The sequence below is a fragment of the Chlamydotis macqueenii genome, chromosome 3, assembly GCF_036417535.1.
Source record: "Chlamydotis macqueenii isolate bChlMac1 chromosome 3, bChlMac1.mat, whole genome shotgun sequence".
Taxonomy (NCBI): Eukaryota; Metazoa; Chordata; class Aves; order Otidiformes; family Otididae; genus Chlamydotis; species Chlamydotis macqueenii.
Genome location: NC_141558.1, coordinates 41,862,075 through 41,880,155, shown reverse-complemented (window position 1 = coordinate 41,880,155; position 18,081 = coordinate 41,862,075). Strand labels below are relative to the sequence as shown.

The 18,081-nt window shown below is 36.1% G+C and overlaps 1 protein-coding gene across 2 annotated transcripts in view; it reads left to right on the top strand.

Moving 5' to 3' along the window:
• The window catches only part of EPHA7 (EPH receptor A7), a 161,212-nt gene that overhangs the window by 123,381 nt on the left and 19,750 nt on the right, over positions 1-18,081 (top strand). For both annotated transcript variants that reach the window (XM_086743346.1, XM_086743347.1), the window contains exons 7-14: positions 2,428-2,596; positions 6,282-6,390; positions 7,085-7,140; positions 11,041-11,166; positions 15,327-15,512; positions 16,081-16,142; positions 16,701-16,910; positions 17,927-18,076. In XM_086743346.1, the coding sequence (XP_086599472.1) occupies positions 2,428-2,596; positions 6,282-6,390; positions 7,085-7,140; positions 11,041-11,166; positions 15,327-15,512; positions 16,081-16,142; positions 16,701-16,910; positions 17,927-18,076 (1,068 nt within the window). The remainder of the gene's footprint in view (positions 1-2,427; positions 2,597-6,281; positions 6,391-7,084; positions 7,141-11,040; positions 11,167-15,326; positions 15,513-16,080; positions 16,143-16,700; positions 16,911-17,926; positions 18,077-18,081) is intronic.

Here is an 18,081-nt window from a genome sequence, read left to right as displayed (position 1 = left end):
AGTAGCTCTATATCAAAAAGGGCATGTCAGCTTACTAGGTAACATACAATTAGGTAAATTCAGACCAGATTTGGTCTAATATCAAGTGTCACATCTAATTTTCAGTGCCAAATTATACAGATATACTTATCAAAAGATCTTTATATGATTTGGGACAGGAATAAAATGTGTATTTGTTGATGCTAACTCCCAATTTAAGCTGTTCACTTTAGTGACTCTTACAACAAAATTAACCAGATATGTACAGAGAGCTAAAGAATTTTTTTAAAGGAATTTTACTAATTTTAGCAGGTAGTTTTTCTTCCTCAAGCATATATATGTGTGCACACCACCAATAAGTCCATACATTAAAAAAATACAAATTACTTACTTACTGAAGGGAAACCTGTTCTCACAAAAAAAAAATACCCTCAAAACCCCAAACTGCAAACCAAAAAAACTTTTTTCTTTTTAAATACAGAGTAGTTTCTAATCTGTTAAAATGAAATAAATTGTTTAAATAGGTAGTGGAAATTGACAGAAAAATGCTCAAGTTACTAGACTTTTCATAAAATTATAGCTTTTAGAATGTAGCTTTTATTATTTTCCCTATGTATTCGTGTTACTTTAAATAAGCAGCAGAGTTCCATTGCCAGTTTCCTATGTTTGCAAGACAAGAACTGATGTTAAATTTAGTTTGTAATGGAAAGAAACCTACCAGTATTATACTTATTACAGTGAAATTAATAAAAAAGAATAAGAAGCTTATCCTACAGTCACAGATAAACTGAACTATAAACCTTTAATTCAGTGAGATTATTTTAATACAAATACTTAAATGCTTTCCTTCCTTGCAAAAATACAGTTCAGCTTAAAAAGTACTTCGTAAGCTTCTTGCTCAGTATGAGAGAGGCAGTTTAAGTTTTGTTCCATTAGTTTAAAAGAAAAAAAAAAGCTGGACTTCCAGGTCCTTTTAGAGCCAAATTAAATCAAACATTTTTGTGGTTCTGAAATATTCTGATAAGTGGTTTTTTCACCTCTCACTTCTGGCTAGGGCTGAAATGGAAACTGCCTGAAATCTTCCAAGTAAGCCTATCCTCTGAGATTTCTAGCACAGGTTATTTTTATTTCTTTGTTTTTTATTTATTTTTAATGCAATAACTGTTGGCAATTCAAATAAGCCTCATTTATGCATCAAAACCCAAACTCTGAAATTCCGCTGTGGCTTACAGTCCTGAACCTGGCTGTTTACAGTTTCCTTACACTTGTTTCTCATCTCTCAAGCATTCCTGTTCTTTCTCACATACCAACATACATTCCACCATTGTCCTCACTTACAGACGATTTAAACCCTCTTGGAGAAGATATGAAAAATTGTTGCTAGCCGAAGCGTCAGGCTTGCTCAAATGACAGACTGGACAAGACCCAGGAGAAGCCATTACTGAATCTCAGAAAAGAAATCCTATACATTGTACTTAACCCTGTATTTCAGCAAAAGCCTTTGCTGCTTTACTGACTGTGAAGGGGAAGGTTCTCCATCATTTTTAGCTGAAATGAGTTACAGATTTATTCCTTCCCTCTGTATCCATCTCATTAGCAGTGCCTTGTACAGCTCATGCTTCTCTGGTCATGTGGCGCATTCAGATGGTTGGTTAATTCATCTCTTCTGCCCTTCAAATCAGGGTTGCATCTGCCACTGAAAATCAAAAGGGCTGCACATATCTATGCTGAAAGATAATCTGGATCAGTAAATGTGCTGAATAAATAGAGCTTTTTGAATACTGTAATGATCTGTGATACGGCTTTTGTAGTATCTGATAGCAAGTTATTGCTCATACGGTTTGTAATCTTACAGCTTTGAATTTGGGGGGTGTCATACTGACCTTCTTTCCCTGGGTTCTTCTTGATGCCATAGAGTCACAACCTGAGAAATACTAAAAGCCAGAGAAAAAAAAAACTAAGGGAAAATTAAGGACCTCAGAATTGGGTGCAAAATCCAGACAGTTATACATTGGCAGGCAGTATTGTATTTTTTGAAGTTATTGGAAGGTAACAAGGGAAGGTGTTCTGACCATGAAAGAACAGATTTTCCTATCCTTGAACTGTTTAGATCCCACTGATCCCTCTGGAAAGCTGTGGTCAAGCTATTTTTTCATCAAAATTTTACAAAATGTAGTCAGAGCCAAAGACGCAATCATTTTATGTCTGGATGTTTTATGAGTAACAACATGAGCATCCCATTTGAATTTTATGTTACACTTAGAGCTCCTCATTGCATTGACAATGTATTGTAATACTCCACAGAGTATGCTTTGGTTTTTATGGTGGGAAAAAAAGCATTCAACAAATTGAAATAAACTGTCCAGGCTGGCTGTCAGTTGCTGATGTGCAACCATGATAAAATCTGACCTGTAAATGTCATTTAGTCTTTTGTCTTATTGTTTCCAGGATCAAAGGGAGAGGACCTATTCAACAGTGAAAACCAAGTCCACTTCAGCTTCTATTAATAACCTAAAGCCAGGAACAGTGTATGTTTTCCAGATTCGTGCTTTTACTGCTGCTGGTTATGGAAATTACAGCCCCAGACTGGATGTTGCCACACTAGAAGAAGCCACAGGTAAACAATTAGATTTATAGGAAATTAATACTTTCAGTAGAAGTAGTAAGGAAGGCAAGAAAGGAAAGAGGTGTTTTTTCCTCACCAATCATGTAGATATGGAATGCATGCTTGAAGAAAATCTTCCACATTTTGAGCCTTCAGAAAGAAAATCTTGCATTGCTAAGACCTGGCAGCCGTGAGCCCATTCACAGGAACTGCCTGTCTCCTCGGCAGCTTCACCACTCTGTCACAGACTCAAATTTGGTTACTCTGTTTTGGGTCATTTGCTTCAGGTCAATCTGCCTAACAGCAAGTCAGCCAGATTTGAAGGGGGGAATACATAGCCTACAGGTTCAAAGGGTATGGATGGCAGCTCTGCTCTCTGCACTCTATGCAGCATATCTAAGTTGCGGACACACTATTGTGTCTTATTAATTGCAGCCAGGTGTCACCAGAACAATTTGTGGATATTCTTAAAACACAGTAGTTAGATCTTAACCTTGATTCCCCACAGAATATTAAAACTATCAATAATGAATAATAGCACATATCTAATAGACATAATTGAAATAGTAATTATCATAATAGCGGCAATAAACTGTTATTACTAATATTATTAGCTCTGTGTCTGATAGCATGCTTTCCATCAGTAGAGTTCTGCTTTAGAGAATCAGTAGCAGAATCCCCATTTTGCAGAATAAGAACCTAAGGTACAGCCAGAAATTTATTATTTTGAGTAGATTTCTGGAAAACAAATTAAAAGTCTGTCATAATCTGTCATAAGTTTCTGCTAATTAGCTAATTTATTGTCCATAGTGGTTTCAAATTAGTAGACCCAACATTTCTTTAATTGCCTGAGTATTTTTTATATACTAATGTAAGTGTACTGGTAGCTACTAAGATTAACAAAGATAATTTCAGAGATAAACAGTCTAAACTGAAGTTTGATCAATGTATGGAAGATTAGGAAAACCTAGAATAAATGCATGCTGACTGTGCTCATGTACCCTTTTTCTGACTTAGGTGATGAAAAACTACATACAAACCAGTGACATACTTGACCAGTATGCACAGCAGATTTTTCTTGTCACAGGCCAGCTTTGTGTTTTGACATGCCATGTAAAAGTTCTATGATTTAATTAAAGAATTTTTTTTAAGTGGTATGTTTTCCATTATCTTGAGAGGACATTATAGAATGTAATTCCCATCAAGGATAAGCATCTAGAATTTTCCATATATAATTTTCAGAAATAATTAAAATGTTGGTAAAAAGATAGTGGTTAAACTATTCTAAAATTGCTTTACATGAAACTATATGTTTCTCATATTTTGTTTATAGTTTTATCAGAATTTACTGGCTAATCAAATTAGTCTTTTGTTAACATCTTAAAGGAAGGCCTTTATTGGATCATTTTTAGGAAATATACCTCAAGTGAAGTATTTTACAGGTGAGCATTAAACCAGTATTATGATACAGTGATGAGTCAATGGCTTCTTATTATTCCAATGGATGCAGCTTTTAAGTATGTCACAGTGTTTTAAGAATATATATAGTGAGAGTATATACATACACACACACACGTAGAGAGAGAGAGAGATACATACATACATATATATGTGTGTGTGTGTAAGAATATATATAGTGACTATCACAGTCAGCTACTCATGTTGCCTACCTGAATTTCTCCTGGCACTTCAAATGGTTGTCACCTTTTGGTTTGTGCTGGTGATTACGTAGATTTTTGTGTTGTACTCCATTTTCTGAATTGTGATAGAAACTGCATGGCTACTTTCAATACTTGAGGAACTACATCCATTATATATAGACAATAATTTTGAATTTTTAATGTAAATATGTATGCAACGCTCAATATGTATTATATGTGCACATACTTGACTGCTAGATTAGGTGACAGGCTGAGCTGGGTATTTTTCCAGACTCTATTAGATGGATGCAGCTTCACACCCTGGCCATTGTAACAGGATTCTGCGTCTTCTTGACTCCCAAGTGAGGTTTGCACTGAAGTTCAAAGAGAGACAGGAACAATTTTAGGAAATGGTGTATATTATATAAACTTAACATTCCCATGTTTGGGATTGTCTGCTTTGATGGCCTGGTGATGTTACAGGAACAGAGTTTTATTACTTATGCCCCTACACTCTTGCACAATATAGTGACCACTGATTTCCTAAGAGTTCCACAAATGGGATTTATGCAGGCCTGCAGTAGCATCCTACTGACCTGAGTTATCTGAGAAAGTTATAGCTACTCAAAAATAAGCATTTGTTCTTTTCAGTTGAAAACCAATATGAATAATGAGATCTTTCTTACCTGCATTAGGTAGAACATAGAAAAATTACATGCAGTTTCTTTAGGAAATTAAATTGGGGGATGGGGGAGAGGAAATTTCCCCTCAATGGATATTATTCTGTATCTGTGTAGAATAACAAGGTATTTGTTATTTGGGAGGGGGAAGCAGCTGGTACAGGTCAGTGTCAGTGACAAATAAATCATGTTGATTGGCTCACTTCTCCCAAGACAGAGCAAAGAGAAAACTGGTTGGTTTGTTTCTATGGGAACCTTTAAAGGCTGCAACAGGAACCTGATTCTGTGGAATCCATAAAATCCTGGTGTAGACATTCCTGTTCAGTTACCCCTACCAGCAGTTAACCTTATTAACATACCATCTACAATTTAGTTGATCAACTGTCAGTTGAGTTTCTTTTTCTTTTTCTCTTTTATCTCTCTGCTCCTTCCAGATGACTCACACTTTCACAGTCCCTTGCTTAGCCTAACTGCCTGATGTCTCCTTCTTTATCCTCAGTCTCTTGGGCTAGATCCTCACTGTTACAAACCAGCATAGCTCCACTGAGTATATGGCCATCCTCATTAGATGTCAGGCAAGCAATGCATTTAACAAAACTTGATGTTTCTTAGGCTAAGTATTTACATCCTCAGTTTACATTAGTGACATGCATATATTTGCATATATTAATAACATTGGCATATCTGAATAAAAAGCGGGATAATGTGTAGATATTTTAGCAAGTAGATTCTCTGAAGCATGGAGAATCCCATTTTGTTTATGTGGAAGCACCTTTTCATTGCTAACGGAAACAAATGATATTTAATAATAGCAATTTACAATGATTAATAGCAGTAAGAGATAGAAATATGCTAACTAGGAAATCTATGTTAAGAGGTAGTGTTTAATCTCAAACATTCTTCTATAGTTAAGACATTATTTCCTTGGATGCCATCAAAGTAATATCAACCAGTTTAAGGAGGAGGCTAGGAGCAGAGCTCTTCAGGGATTATTCTCCTACTGTCCCCCTTTACACGGATGTCTAGGTCCTCTCTTTTGGAAAGGAGTCAACTGCTGAGCAAAACAGAAGGGAACGCAGTTGTAGGAGGGAGTGACAGTGCTGGTGCTGGCTTTCGGCTAACGGCTGTACCACTTTAACGAAGTCATTTCCAGCATAGCTCCTTTTTATGCCTTGTAGACAATCATTAACTCCTCCAGCATTTAGACTAATTTCCAAAGGAGGCCCTTCTTTAGGCTAACTTTATCAATTTAATAATGTCAGGCAACTGAAAATGTAAACTGACAGTCTGCAAATTCATGAAGGCTGACTTAATTTTTTGAAGTTCCTTTGCAGCTAATAATGTTAAACTAATCTCTGCTCTATTCTCTGTTTGTAGCCACAGCTGTTTCCAGTGAGCAGAATCCTGTTATTATCATAGCTGTGGTTGCTGTGGCAGGAACCATCATTCTGGTCTTCATGGTGTTTGGATTCATCATTGGGAGAAGGTATTGCACCTTGCATTGGCGTAGGCATATATGACCTCACTCTTGTGAACTCTTGAGACATGATCTAGTCTGGGATGGTAATTTGCAAAAATGAAATGGAAGTAATTTGTAGTAAAGACAATTTTCATTTAAATTCTGTTATCAATTATACCGTTTGTCCTCTTACTTTGTCAAGACACACTTAAATCAAGATGTTCCTTTTGTCCTATGTAAATGTGCTGTAAAAGGAACTGCTAGCAGGTTCTTTACCTGTACTCCTCAAAGTCCCTCTTTCTGTTTAGTTTTCTCACGTGGAGAAGTCTGACACTTTATCTGATCAGGCTTTAAATGACTTGACATTCAAAAAAAAGAGGCACAGCAGTAAGTTTAAGAATACTCTCATGTAAAACAGCGTTCTACTTTCAAGTTCTTTTATCCTCTGTTTTAGCCGTAGAAGCTTTTCACCAGAACTAGAGTTTTCTCTTTAGGACCTGTCCCAACTGGTATTTGATACAAAAGCCTCTTGATTGGAATTGTATGTGATTTATTTAAAACTCTGCTGTCAAGAGAATTATAGCTGAAACTTTCGAAGAGCCTACAGGAGTTAGGTGCTCAGTGCCTGAAAATCCCAGTCTGCAAAGCTGATGTTGTCAGGACTTTAGATGTGAGGAAGTAAATAATTATTTATCAGTAAAACTGGCGTCTTTCTTTTCAGACATTGTGGCTATAGCAAAGCTGATCAAGAAGGGGATGAAGAACTATATTTTCATTGTAAGTGTTTTGCTTTTTTTTCCCTCTTTCAAAAATTCCCAACTGCAGTAGTGTAGACAATACTAAACCAACACTCCATGAAAGACAAAGCCATAAGAAATTAAAAAATGCAGTGTAAATAGCAAGTGGGAAGTTAAACACTGTAAAAATGTGACCTACACAAAAAGAATGTAGATTAAAGTGAACATTACTCACACAGACAGTTTTATTTCTATACATGTGTATGATATATTGTTGTTTTCATTCTACTTTCTTTTTCCTTTCGTTGCTTTGAAAATATGTTTCATACCACCCTAATGATCCCTCTGAGGTACAGTATTTGAGAGACCTTTGGCTAAGTAACTACATGATCTTTAGCTCAGGCAAACTTCAGATTAAGAAACTGTGGGTCACTGCATCACCCTAACAATGAAGCTGTTCTGCTCAGAAGCTGTTTTCTGCTACTGTGAATGTAGCAGAAATGTGTATTATATTTACAAAACATAATATTCTTAAAATTAGAATATTTAATATGAAAACAAGACAGCTACTTCATTATTGTTCTCTGCTCTAGAATCACCTAGCAAAGAATAGCACCTAAAGCCTCTCATTAAAATCACAGCTACCATCTGAACTTATGCTACAGCCCTGGGAAAATGGAAAAAAAGTACATCTTTCTTGGGTTAATGACAATTGAAAATTTAAGGGGAGAGGAAGACTTACACAAGGGTAGTTTCAGTTTTATGAAAACACTGTTTAAAAAACTAACTCATTTCAGTTGTAGTATCATTTTGACATGAGAAATTAAGAAAGTTCTAATTTATTTTAGAATCATTATCTCAAGAAGTATAGTAAAACTAATTACCAAGTTATTTTGAACATTCAAAATTGCAAAATCACATAATATTATTAATTTGAATATAAGTTCTGACACAGAAAAATGTCTGGGTTTCCAGTCTTCTCCCATACCTGATAACTCTCATATCAGTAGAACTTGCTGTGTTGCATGTAGCCTTTGTTGTCCACCAGTAATTGCAGCTGTAGCTTAAATCCATCAGATTTTTTTTAATGAAAGCAATATGGTTTATCTTATTATACATAAATTAAAATAAGAGCTATTATGAGAATGTAATGTCACATGGAGAATGAAATAGCCACTTGTCAAAAACTTGCAGCATCTTCTCAATGCATGCTTCTTTAAATGGGTAGTTCTAGCTAAAGCTCCACTCAAAATCAGATCAAGGTTTCTGTTTCACCTTTCTGCCCTGAAAAAAAATCAGATCAACTGGAATTTGTTCCTCCTGAGTTTGGGTGTGTTTCTATGTAAATAATTTTTTTAAACGCAGTCAGTATTAAACTAAGTAGTAACATCACCGCAGCTTTAGTCAATCAGTTCATAATCTGTGCAATAAAGATGGAAAATAATAATAGGATAAGAATTATTTATCATGCACTTTTGCAGTGCAGCTGATTTTAAAGAGTTCATAAAAAATTATGTTACTTAAATGTTACTGTTCTGGGAGTGCTGTATTTGATATTTGCATCTCGTAGATGCTTTATAAGCTTTTCGTGTCTTCAGAAGAGCTACTGCTTTCACTTCTAAAATCCCCATTATGTCCTTGAAGGAAAAAATTGACTATGTATTCTTGTATGTCAGTATATAAGCAAAAGGAATATGCTAGCTAAGTTATTCTTTTCTTTGTCTCCATTATCAGTGGAGTTTTTTGTTTTAGTGAAAGTATAAATTAATTAATATGAAAGCTGCTATTTAATGATTAATAGTTGATCCAGAAATGGTGAGCCTTTCTAAGTGTTCATTTCCCTCCTTTTACTTTCAAGAAATCTAGTTATCCAGCAAATCAGTCAGAACAGTTAGCATACACAATCTTTTAAAAATCATAGCACCAAACATAAGCCACTTTTTGCCAAGCTAGTTTTTCATCATGTGTTGGTTGAAGGTTTAGTGTTTAATTTTATTTGGTAACCATGAACAGAATGAGATAGAACCCAGTGCTGTGGTCACCAGCTTGGTCACAGAGCTGGTATTTTGTTGTTCTCTTGCTCCATAACATCTGGACAACCTTCTTCTGTGCTGACGTATTAGTCTTGATTTTCAAAAACATAACTTACAACCAACACACATTTCACATAAAAACTTACAAGTAACCATTTTTTAAAGTAAATTTTAAAGCACTGTATTTAATAGAGTATCATATATTTTTTTCAGTCCCCCTCAACTCTCTATGACCTGAAGTACTACACTTAAAGATACCAAGTACAATGGAGGAGTTTAGTCAAGCAATTCAGATTTATATTTGGTTTCCTCCTACCATTTTCTTCTAACAATGTCTTCAAATCCAGGCCAGCATTATTTTACATTGGTATGCCAGGATAGCTTTGGCCTGTCAAAATGTTTTATGACAGCTTGAATAAAGAACCATCAGAGGTCCACTTGAGATTTGCAAGGTTACGTCCAATCCAGGCCCCTTATCACAAACACAAGAGGATAGCTCCTTATCCATCTCCCTGCCTGAAAGCACTATTATAGGAAGTTAACCTATTGCTTCTAATTTTTTTTAGTAATTTTTGGTTTTAAGAAATAAATATCATTAAAAAATTTGTAGTATTAACAATATAATTGGAAGAACATCTATTTAAATACATAATATGGCAGATAATAACAGCTGGGCAACATTTCAAATAATTTCTCTGTATGTAAATTCATTACATTACTCAATCAATTTCTCAGGTTTTTTCCTTGTTATGAAGGTTTGGTGGTTTTTTTGGTCAGTAATACCATCTGAAATATAAATACACATACTTACCTATTTTTCAATATATTTTCAAATTTTAAATATTTTATGTTGAACCAAAAGATTACAAAGCAACCATAAATTATTTATGTTTTGTATTGACTTTTAATCCTATTCTTGTATATCAGTTAGCAAAGGAGCATTCTTACATTTTCTTACATGAGTTTTAATTCACTGATTTAATTAAAGCTCAGAACTGTAATCCTTGTAAGCCAAATTTATTTCATAAAGATTGCTTGGTTAATAGATTTCAAGGGTTGCTCTACTTTCACCAAAAGGCTCTACTTTCACCAGAAGGGTAAAAAATAATTTTCCTGAATCGACAGCAAACTAAGGAAAAAAAACTACATGCTGCCAGAGCACTACACTGCCTGAGTTGCACTAAATGCTGTACTAGAGAAAGAGGGAACAAAAACCAAGCTGCTGCATAGTATTCACTTAGGTGCTTGAGAGAGGGAGTAATTGTGCCACAGAGCCCACTTCTGCTTGCTGTGCCTTCACAAGTTGACTACAGGTGTTTCTCGTGTTCATATTCTAGTGCAAGAAACATATGTAAGGATATAGATTCTAAGTACTGGTAATTGTTTAGCTTGACTGTTGCCACAGTCTGTAAACAATAGTATATTCAATAATTTAAGCAAATTTAAGTAGATGGAGGAGCCTTTTAAATCCCACTAGAAGACAGAGATAACATAAAGAGATGCTGTTTACACAACCTGAGAAAAGAGGATAAGCTGTCCTTACACAGAAAAGAAAATTTCACCTCCTCTGCTTCTTTTATACCCTTTCCCCTGCTTTATTTTTGCTCCCATTCAACGCTTGCATTTTATTCTACTAAGCACTATTTAATATTTATTACTTCTTTCACTTCAAGGTGGATATGCAGATGCTAATGTTAGTCATTTTTAGAGATGGGATTGTGTACTTGTGTCAGCATGCTTGCAGATGATGCCTGAAACTGAAGTTGCCTCTCAGAGCAGCTCTGACTCAGGCAGTGTGGAAGCAGGTTCATTCTTCCAAGGAGCACTCTGCATAATGAAATTCCTGGGCTGACTGCACAATAAGTGCCTTTGCTTCATCACAGTCATGCTTTCTTACATCATTACAGTTAAATTTCCAGGCACCAAAACCTACATTGACCCTGAAACCTACGAGGACCCAAATAGAGCTGTCCATCAATTCGCCAAGGAGCTAGATGCCTCTTGTATTAAAATTGAGCGTGTGATTGGTGCAGGTAAGGCTGCCGTGGCTTCCTGATTCGACTGTTCCATTTTGCTGGGATCAAAACTCATTCATCATAATGACAGGCAAATAATTATACCTCAAGTACAGAAGAACTTTTTTTGCATTTGCCAGAGCAGTTAAGAGCAATGAAGCTGCACTCGCTTCTAAAATGTAAAAACAAATGGTGGGGGCGGAGGGGGAAGGGGTGAAAAACAAAAAGAAAACGAACAAAAACTCCTAAATAAATAAGTAAATTAAGAGTCTTGCTTGACATTGAAAGCTTGTGGGTTTCTAATTATGTATCTGCTGTTAAAAGTGTAATTGGGGAAGGAGGTTGGTTTTGCTGCCTATTATTTACTGTCAGGCTAAACACGTTAGGCATGAGTGCAAGTTCTGCTCACTTTCCTTTTGCAAGAGGGCTTTTTGACCTCTGAATTTTTGTTCATGTCAGTAAGGAAAACTGGCTGTAGCGCGAAGTCTTAAATAGAGACTAGGAAGGTCTTGTTTCTGTATAATAAAATCTTCCCTAAGGCTGTTTTTTGTTCTACCATTTTTCTTTTTGATATTTTATGAATACAAAAAGTTATTGTTTAACTTCTCATGACTGATTGTAATTGCATCAGCATTACATTGCTTTTCTTCCTCTTGAACTGTCTACCACCTACTTAAGCCATGGTGTTCATGCTCTAAAAAGGCAGTTTCATTTGTTTGTGTTAATAAGATATGTGACATTTTTATTACGCTACTCCACGTAGTGAAATTAAGTTTCTGTGGGTAAGAAAAATATCAAATGCTTTGTATTCCTGGAGGAAATGTTCTTTTGCTTTCCTGTTGTTTTATAAAAGTATTAGTAGAATACTTTTAAAATCACCCTGTATTTTGGCATGCACTGTAAATTACATACCGTGGTATTATTTAAGAAGAGAAGAAGAAATATGTCTAAAATAAGCTAATTTACCTGTAAAAAAATGTTTACACTTTGAATTCACAATACTTCTTTAAAGTAACCTCAGTCATGTTGAATCATGTCTTAATCAAGAAGTAGTACCATTGAAATTAAGAATACTGCTTGAACAAATTATTTCTTCAGATGAGTAAGAGCATAAGACTCCAACTCTTGCTAACTAGTAATTTTTAGGATGCTAGAATAGCAGCATATCTTCTAATAAATACACAATATGCAGCATTTAAATTCAAGATTAGCACAGAAAAAATACTGACCTTTATCTTTAAGTTAAAAACTACCAGCATAGCAACAGTTCAGAGCACAAAGACACATCCAGTTGGACTTTGCTGATGCCTTCTGAGCAAAATGCTGAAAACACTTCAGTTGCAAATACATATTTTCACTGTTGTGACAGAGTAATTCCAGAATGTTAATTTTGTTGACTGCAGATGAATTTATTCTTGATTTTAATGAGTATAACTGATAGCAAAAAACTTAACATGTGTCAGTAGTCATTCTGAAGAAAGTTAATTGGAAGTGCTATGATGAAAGCAAATTGTGTATGTGGTTTAGCTATGCGTTTAACCTGTTGATGTAGATAGCAAATGAAATGCAGTCGGGGAACAACAGAGTGTTAAAGACCTGAAGAAGCAGCCGAAACTCATACATCAAAGAAGAATATAGAATTTCTACTAGGGACAGCACCAGAAAAGCCACTTAGCAGTCTCAATATGCGTCAGCAGTGCTCACCATGTCAACTATTGAGTAGTGCCATGTCTCTCTCAGACAAACAGGGTGCAAGTATGCTTGTGCTCGATTTGCATGAGGGATATGTGCTTCCCTTGCCAACATTTTCATTACTATCCCACTGTGGCCACCTGTCAGATACAGAATATAGCATCGACTATGTTGAGTTCTTGTTCGTACCACACATCCTTTGTTTCAACCTTTTCCTTATTGACATGCTGAGCTAGTGGCTGTGTGGCTGTGCAGTATTCCCACTCTTGTCATATCTTCTGGATCCTTTTTGGGCATCATTTCAGCTGAATATACTATTTTCTTGGGAATAAAAGGAATTCATTGGCTAGCATTCTGGCCTGAAGCACAGAACATATAAGTTCAGGTTTCTGGTTTGCCTGAGTGTCAGTGATCTGGTTTTGGAAATCAGTCAAAGTCAGATCACAGAGAGCTGGAAAGAAGTTGAGCCTTAGTGTCTTCTGTGCCAAGTATCCTAATTACCTGGCTCTGAAGTATCACATACACGCACACATACACTTAGACTCATGTCTTTTTTTCAGCGTGGAATAAAAAGAGTTTTGGAAGATACTGCAGGAGAAAATTGTTATACTTTAGCAAGTTCTTGTGACTAGGAGCTATAAGTGAGGTGAGCATTGAATTCAGTAATATTCATCCGTATTGCTAATGAAGTACAGGAGGGAGGTTAAGGCACCGAGCTAACGACATGAGCGGCTACTTGTTATGTATATCTCTATCTCATGGTATTCATAGCAATGAGATGGATATCCAGACCATGACTCCAGCACTCAAGGATGGTTGAGGCTAATGCCTCACCTGTGCAGGCAGGAACAGTTGCACTCTGTCTGGCCAGTTAGCTCAAGTACAGCATGATGTTGACAGAGGTATATGGAGTTGATTTGAGCTAACCTTAGTTCAGCTAGAATAGAACAGAGGAGGTGGAAATTTGCACTAACAAGTTGGTAGGAAATATTAAGGTTCAGCCAAATTTCTACCCTTCTGGCTGGAGAACTGAGGTGAAGCTGAGGCCTTTTTCTTTCCCTAAGCTCTGCTCTTGGAGGCAACAAGAGAACAGTAGTGTTGGAATGGTGACAGTGTCCTGTCAACATCTTCAGCATCTGCCTCTTCAGGCATTCAGCCCCATTTCCAGGCATACCTCTCTCTCCACCACCAGCCAGATGCCTTGCCAGTGTGTATGTGCACTTAAGTCCTGATCCCACCAGGTTTCTCAGGACCTCAGCCTACGTCCCAAAGGCATTATCTAATCAAACTCTCTGTGTTAATCTTTCCTAATTCAATCTTTTTTTTTTCAGCACTCACTAAAAGATGTCTTGGATATAGATATGTTTGCATACTTGTGTATACTCAACAGCTTAATGTTAAGGTACTTGATAGGTATGCAGAAGATAAATTTCTGACTTGATTTGATTTGAAGGAGGAACTTGGATATATATCTCCCATACTCCAGATAAATTTGTGAAGTATCAGATTATTAAATATTTTTTGCTATGAATCTTTCTTTCTAAAGAGATGTTCCCGTTTTTGCAGTGTAAGATATGTTACTACCCTTTTCTCCTGTGTATCCCTAGAGATTTTTCTTTCTGGCTGCAGAACAGGGGGCCTCTCTTTCTCCCTCTGCTGACACGGCTATGAGACAAGGGACAATCCTTAAATCTTTCACAGTCTCAATAACAGTGGGGTTGATGTATTGCCATTCAGCTCTATATCTCACATGCTTCCATGTTCTTTCCTGTCCGATGCGGTCCAATTAATTCTCTCCCAAATTATGATTGCTGAGGCTTTTTGTTTGTATTCTTGCTGGCTTTTTGGCCATTTTTTTCACATGCTTCTTCAAATTCCAATTGTCTGTTAGTTTTGAACCTTTTACAAACTTCCACCATTTGCTTGTGTTTGTTTAATGTAACAAAATTATTATAAGTCACACCTTTCATTTCATAATCTGCAAAGTAAATTATCCTGCTTGAGGGTAATAATGTAGTGCTTCATTTAACACCATAACGATGTTAAATTAAAAGCAGCTCTGAAAGAGCTGCCTTTTGAAAGAAAAAACTCATTGGATCTAAAGATAGGAAACCATGTAGAACAGAACGACATTTTTGCTTAGAAATGGTATTACTATTTCTGTAATAGTATTTTCTTATGAAAGGCATTTCATTTTTATTTCCTATTTTTTGAAAAAATGTAACAAATTACTAACAAGTCTTTTAAAAGATTCAAATAACAGTCCTGTATATTGGCTTAACGTGAAGTGTTTACTCCTTAAGGTACTTAGTCAGCAATTCATTGAAAGCATGTGCCTGTCTTTGTGTTCCTGAGGAATCCATTTCAAATATGAACACTCACATGTTAAATTTAAACACACACTTAGGTGACTAGTTGAATCAAGGGCTAAAGAACCCACTGATATTATAGTCAGAGTAATTCAGCATTGATTTACTTCATTTTAGGAGAGTTTGGTGAAGTGTGCAGTGGGCGCCTAAAGCTTCCTGGCAAGAGAGATGTTGCAGTAGCCATAAAAACCCTAAAAGTTGGCTACACTGAAAAGCAAAGGAGAGATTTCCTGTGTGAAGCAAGCATCATGGGACAGTTTGACCACCCCAACGTTGTTCACTTAGAAGGGGTCGTTACCAGAGGTAAGCAGCAGCTCAATCTATCAGTCAAATAATAACATAATGGCAGAAATTACTTTAGCTTATTCGTGGTCAAAGATTCAAATTAAAAACAGACTGCACACTCCTAATGGATTTTCTCCTGATGCGTAACTAACTGAAACAATACTTACTTTATGCTCCAACTTAAGTTGAAAAAATTAAGATCTACATATGATTAAAAGATGAAGTACTTTGAAATACATTATTTTTCTAGTCTAATTTAGCCTCAAAGACCATGCAGGGAGATAAGGTTTCTTATGTCCTTTCATATTATCTGAACTGTCATTATCCCAGAGTCCTGTTCACACAGCGGGAGTTAGGAGAACACACTGACATTTTGATTTGTATGGTTTAATTTTGTGAATCATGACTACGTTCCATGCAGATATTTAAGAACTTATTAGAGCTCAGTAACAGTGCTGGAGGCCTCAGAAATGTTCTTTGTCTCAATGATTCAGTCCTTCAAAGGAATAACATGTTTCATCAAAAAAAAAAGGCACTCCATTTGTGTTATGACTTCTCCAACAAAATCTATCTTCTTTTCTTTCAGGGAAACCAGTCATGATAGTAATAGAATATATGGAGAATGGAGCCTTAGATGCATTTCTTAGAGTGAGTACAAAAATGAAAACATATATAAACAATTTAGCATTTTTTAAGTGTGTTCTGAACTGGCCAGTTCTGACTCCTTACCAGGTGTACAAGACAGTGTGAGATTATGTATAAACACTCTATAGAGAACAAAAAGATTATGATTGATAAACTCCAAGCTATGGATAAAATTATCAGTAGCTAGGGTTCTAAAAGGAGATAGTTTTTATTTTCTTGATACAAATAATTATGCTGAGAGATGAAGAGCATAGAGGCAAACTATAAAGAGCTGTGCATCAGGTAATCTTTCTCAGAAGAGACTTTCCAGGACTTAAGAAATGTATAGTGATTAGGAAGTTTTGTTACCTCTAGTGTGTTAACTACTCACACATTTCTGAACTGGATGTACTTACTGCCTTGTCTGTGAAGAAAATAAAACTTGTGTTTCAAGTGAGTTTCTTTGCCTCAGGATGAATTGCCACAGAAGTAGTAAATAAGTAGAAAGCTAAATTTGTAAAACTAATTCTTATTTCTCCTCAGCTGTACTAACAAGAATTGCTGCTCCTTTCTTCCCTCCAGAAACATGATGGGCAATTTACAGTCATTCAGCTAGTGGGAATGTTGAGAGGAATTGCTGCTGGAATGAGATATTTGGCCGATATGGGATACGTACACAGGGATCTTGCAGCACGCAATATTCTTGTCAACAGCAACCTTGTTTGTAAAGTGTCAGACTTTGGCCTTTCCAGAGTTATAGAAGATGATCCAGAGGCTGTCTACACTACTACTGTAAGAGAAATCAATGGGTTTTCATAGTTTAGAGATGTGGTCATTAAGAAGAAGCATATCTTCTGGAGAATATAGATAAGAGAAATACATTAATTGCTTGAGAAAAGTTAACCAGTCAGAAGGAAAAGAGTCTCTGCAGAAATATGGCTCTGATTAAGGAATGATATTTTTGTAGGAACATACATTTTTATTTGATAAAGTTCTAAAAATTTTGCACAGTGTCTTCATTATTCCCTTCCTTATGATTTTCTGTTTGAATAAATATAGAAGTTTTGCCCGTAAAAATTTTAATAATCTAATTCACTATGAGTGAATTAACATATTTGTAGGCTGTTACTATTTTTCAGACTAGATTTTATCTCACAAAAAAGTTGACTCGCTTGAGGCTAGACTGCGACAAAGCTCAACTCCTGTGTTTTCCCTTGCTTTTGGGTGGGACGCTTTTCTTAAATAAGCATTCATCGGGCACACTATGCTTTTTATTCTTTTGTTGAGTCAGCTCCACTTTCCCATCCATGGGGCCTCCCTGTACCTATTTTCTCATACTGAGGAGGGGAGGGGCCCCTGGAATCTGCTCCAACAGGCACAGAGATCCAGAAAACCATGCCAGTGTTCATGACTGTCACTCCTGCTGCTGAGCTTTAAGTGGGATCTTGGTTTAAAAATGTCAGACTGAGATGTCAGAGGAGCCGTATAACAATTCAATGGGATTTATATGCATAGGATGACATTCTCCTCACCTAGCTTTAGCCAGCCAGGAATTAAATCACTAGGGTAAATCAGACGTCTAAGCAGCCCCTTAAAATCAATGGAGAAATGCATCCAATGTAGCTTAGACAGATGTCTAGGTTTCTATGGTCCAAGTCTAAACTTTGTTAGACTCCTTCGAAAGTTCTCTAATATAAGTGCTGGTTTTGATGTTGATTGAAATAGTTATAAATGCACTTTATGAAAGATGATAGGGAAATTTTGTGGAGAAAAAAACCAACTTTTGTGTTTTCCTTTTTTTTTCATAGGGTGGAAAAATTCCAGTGAGATGGACAGCTCCAGAGGCCATCCAGTACCGCAAATTTACATCAGCCAGTGATGTGTGGAGTTATGGAATAGTTATGTGGGAAGTAATGTCTTATGGAGAACGGCCTTACTGGGACATGTCAAATCAAGATGTAGG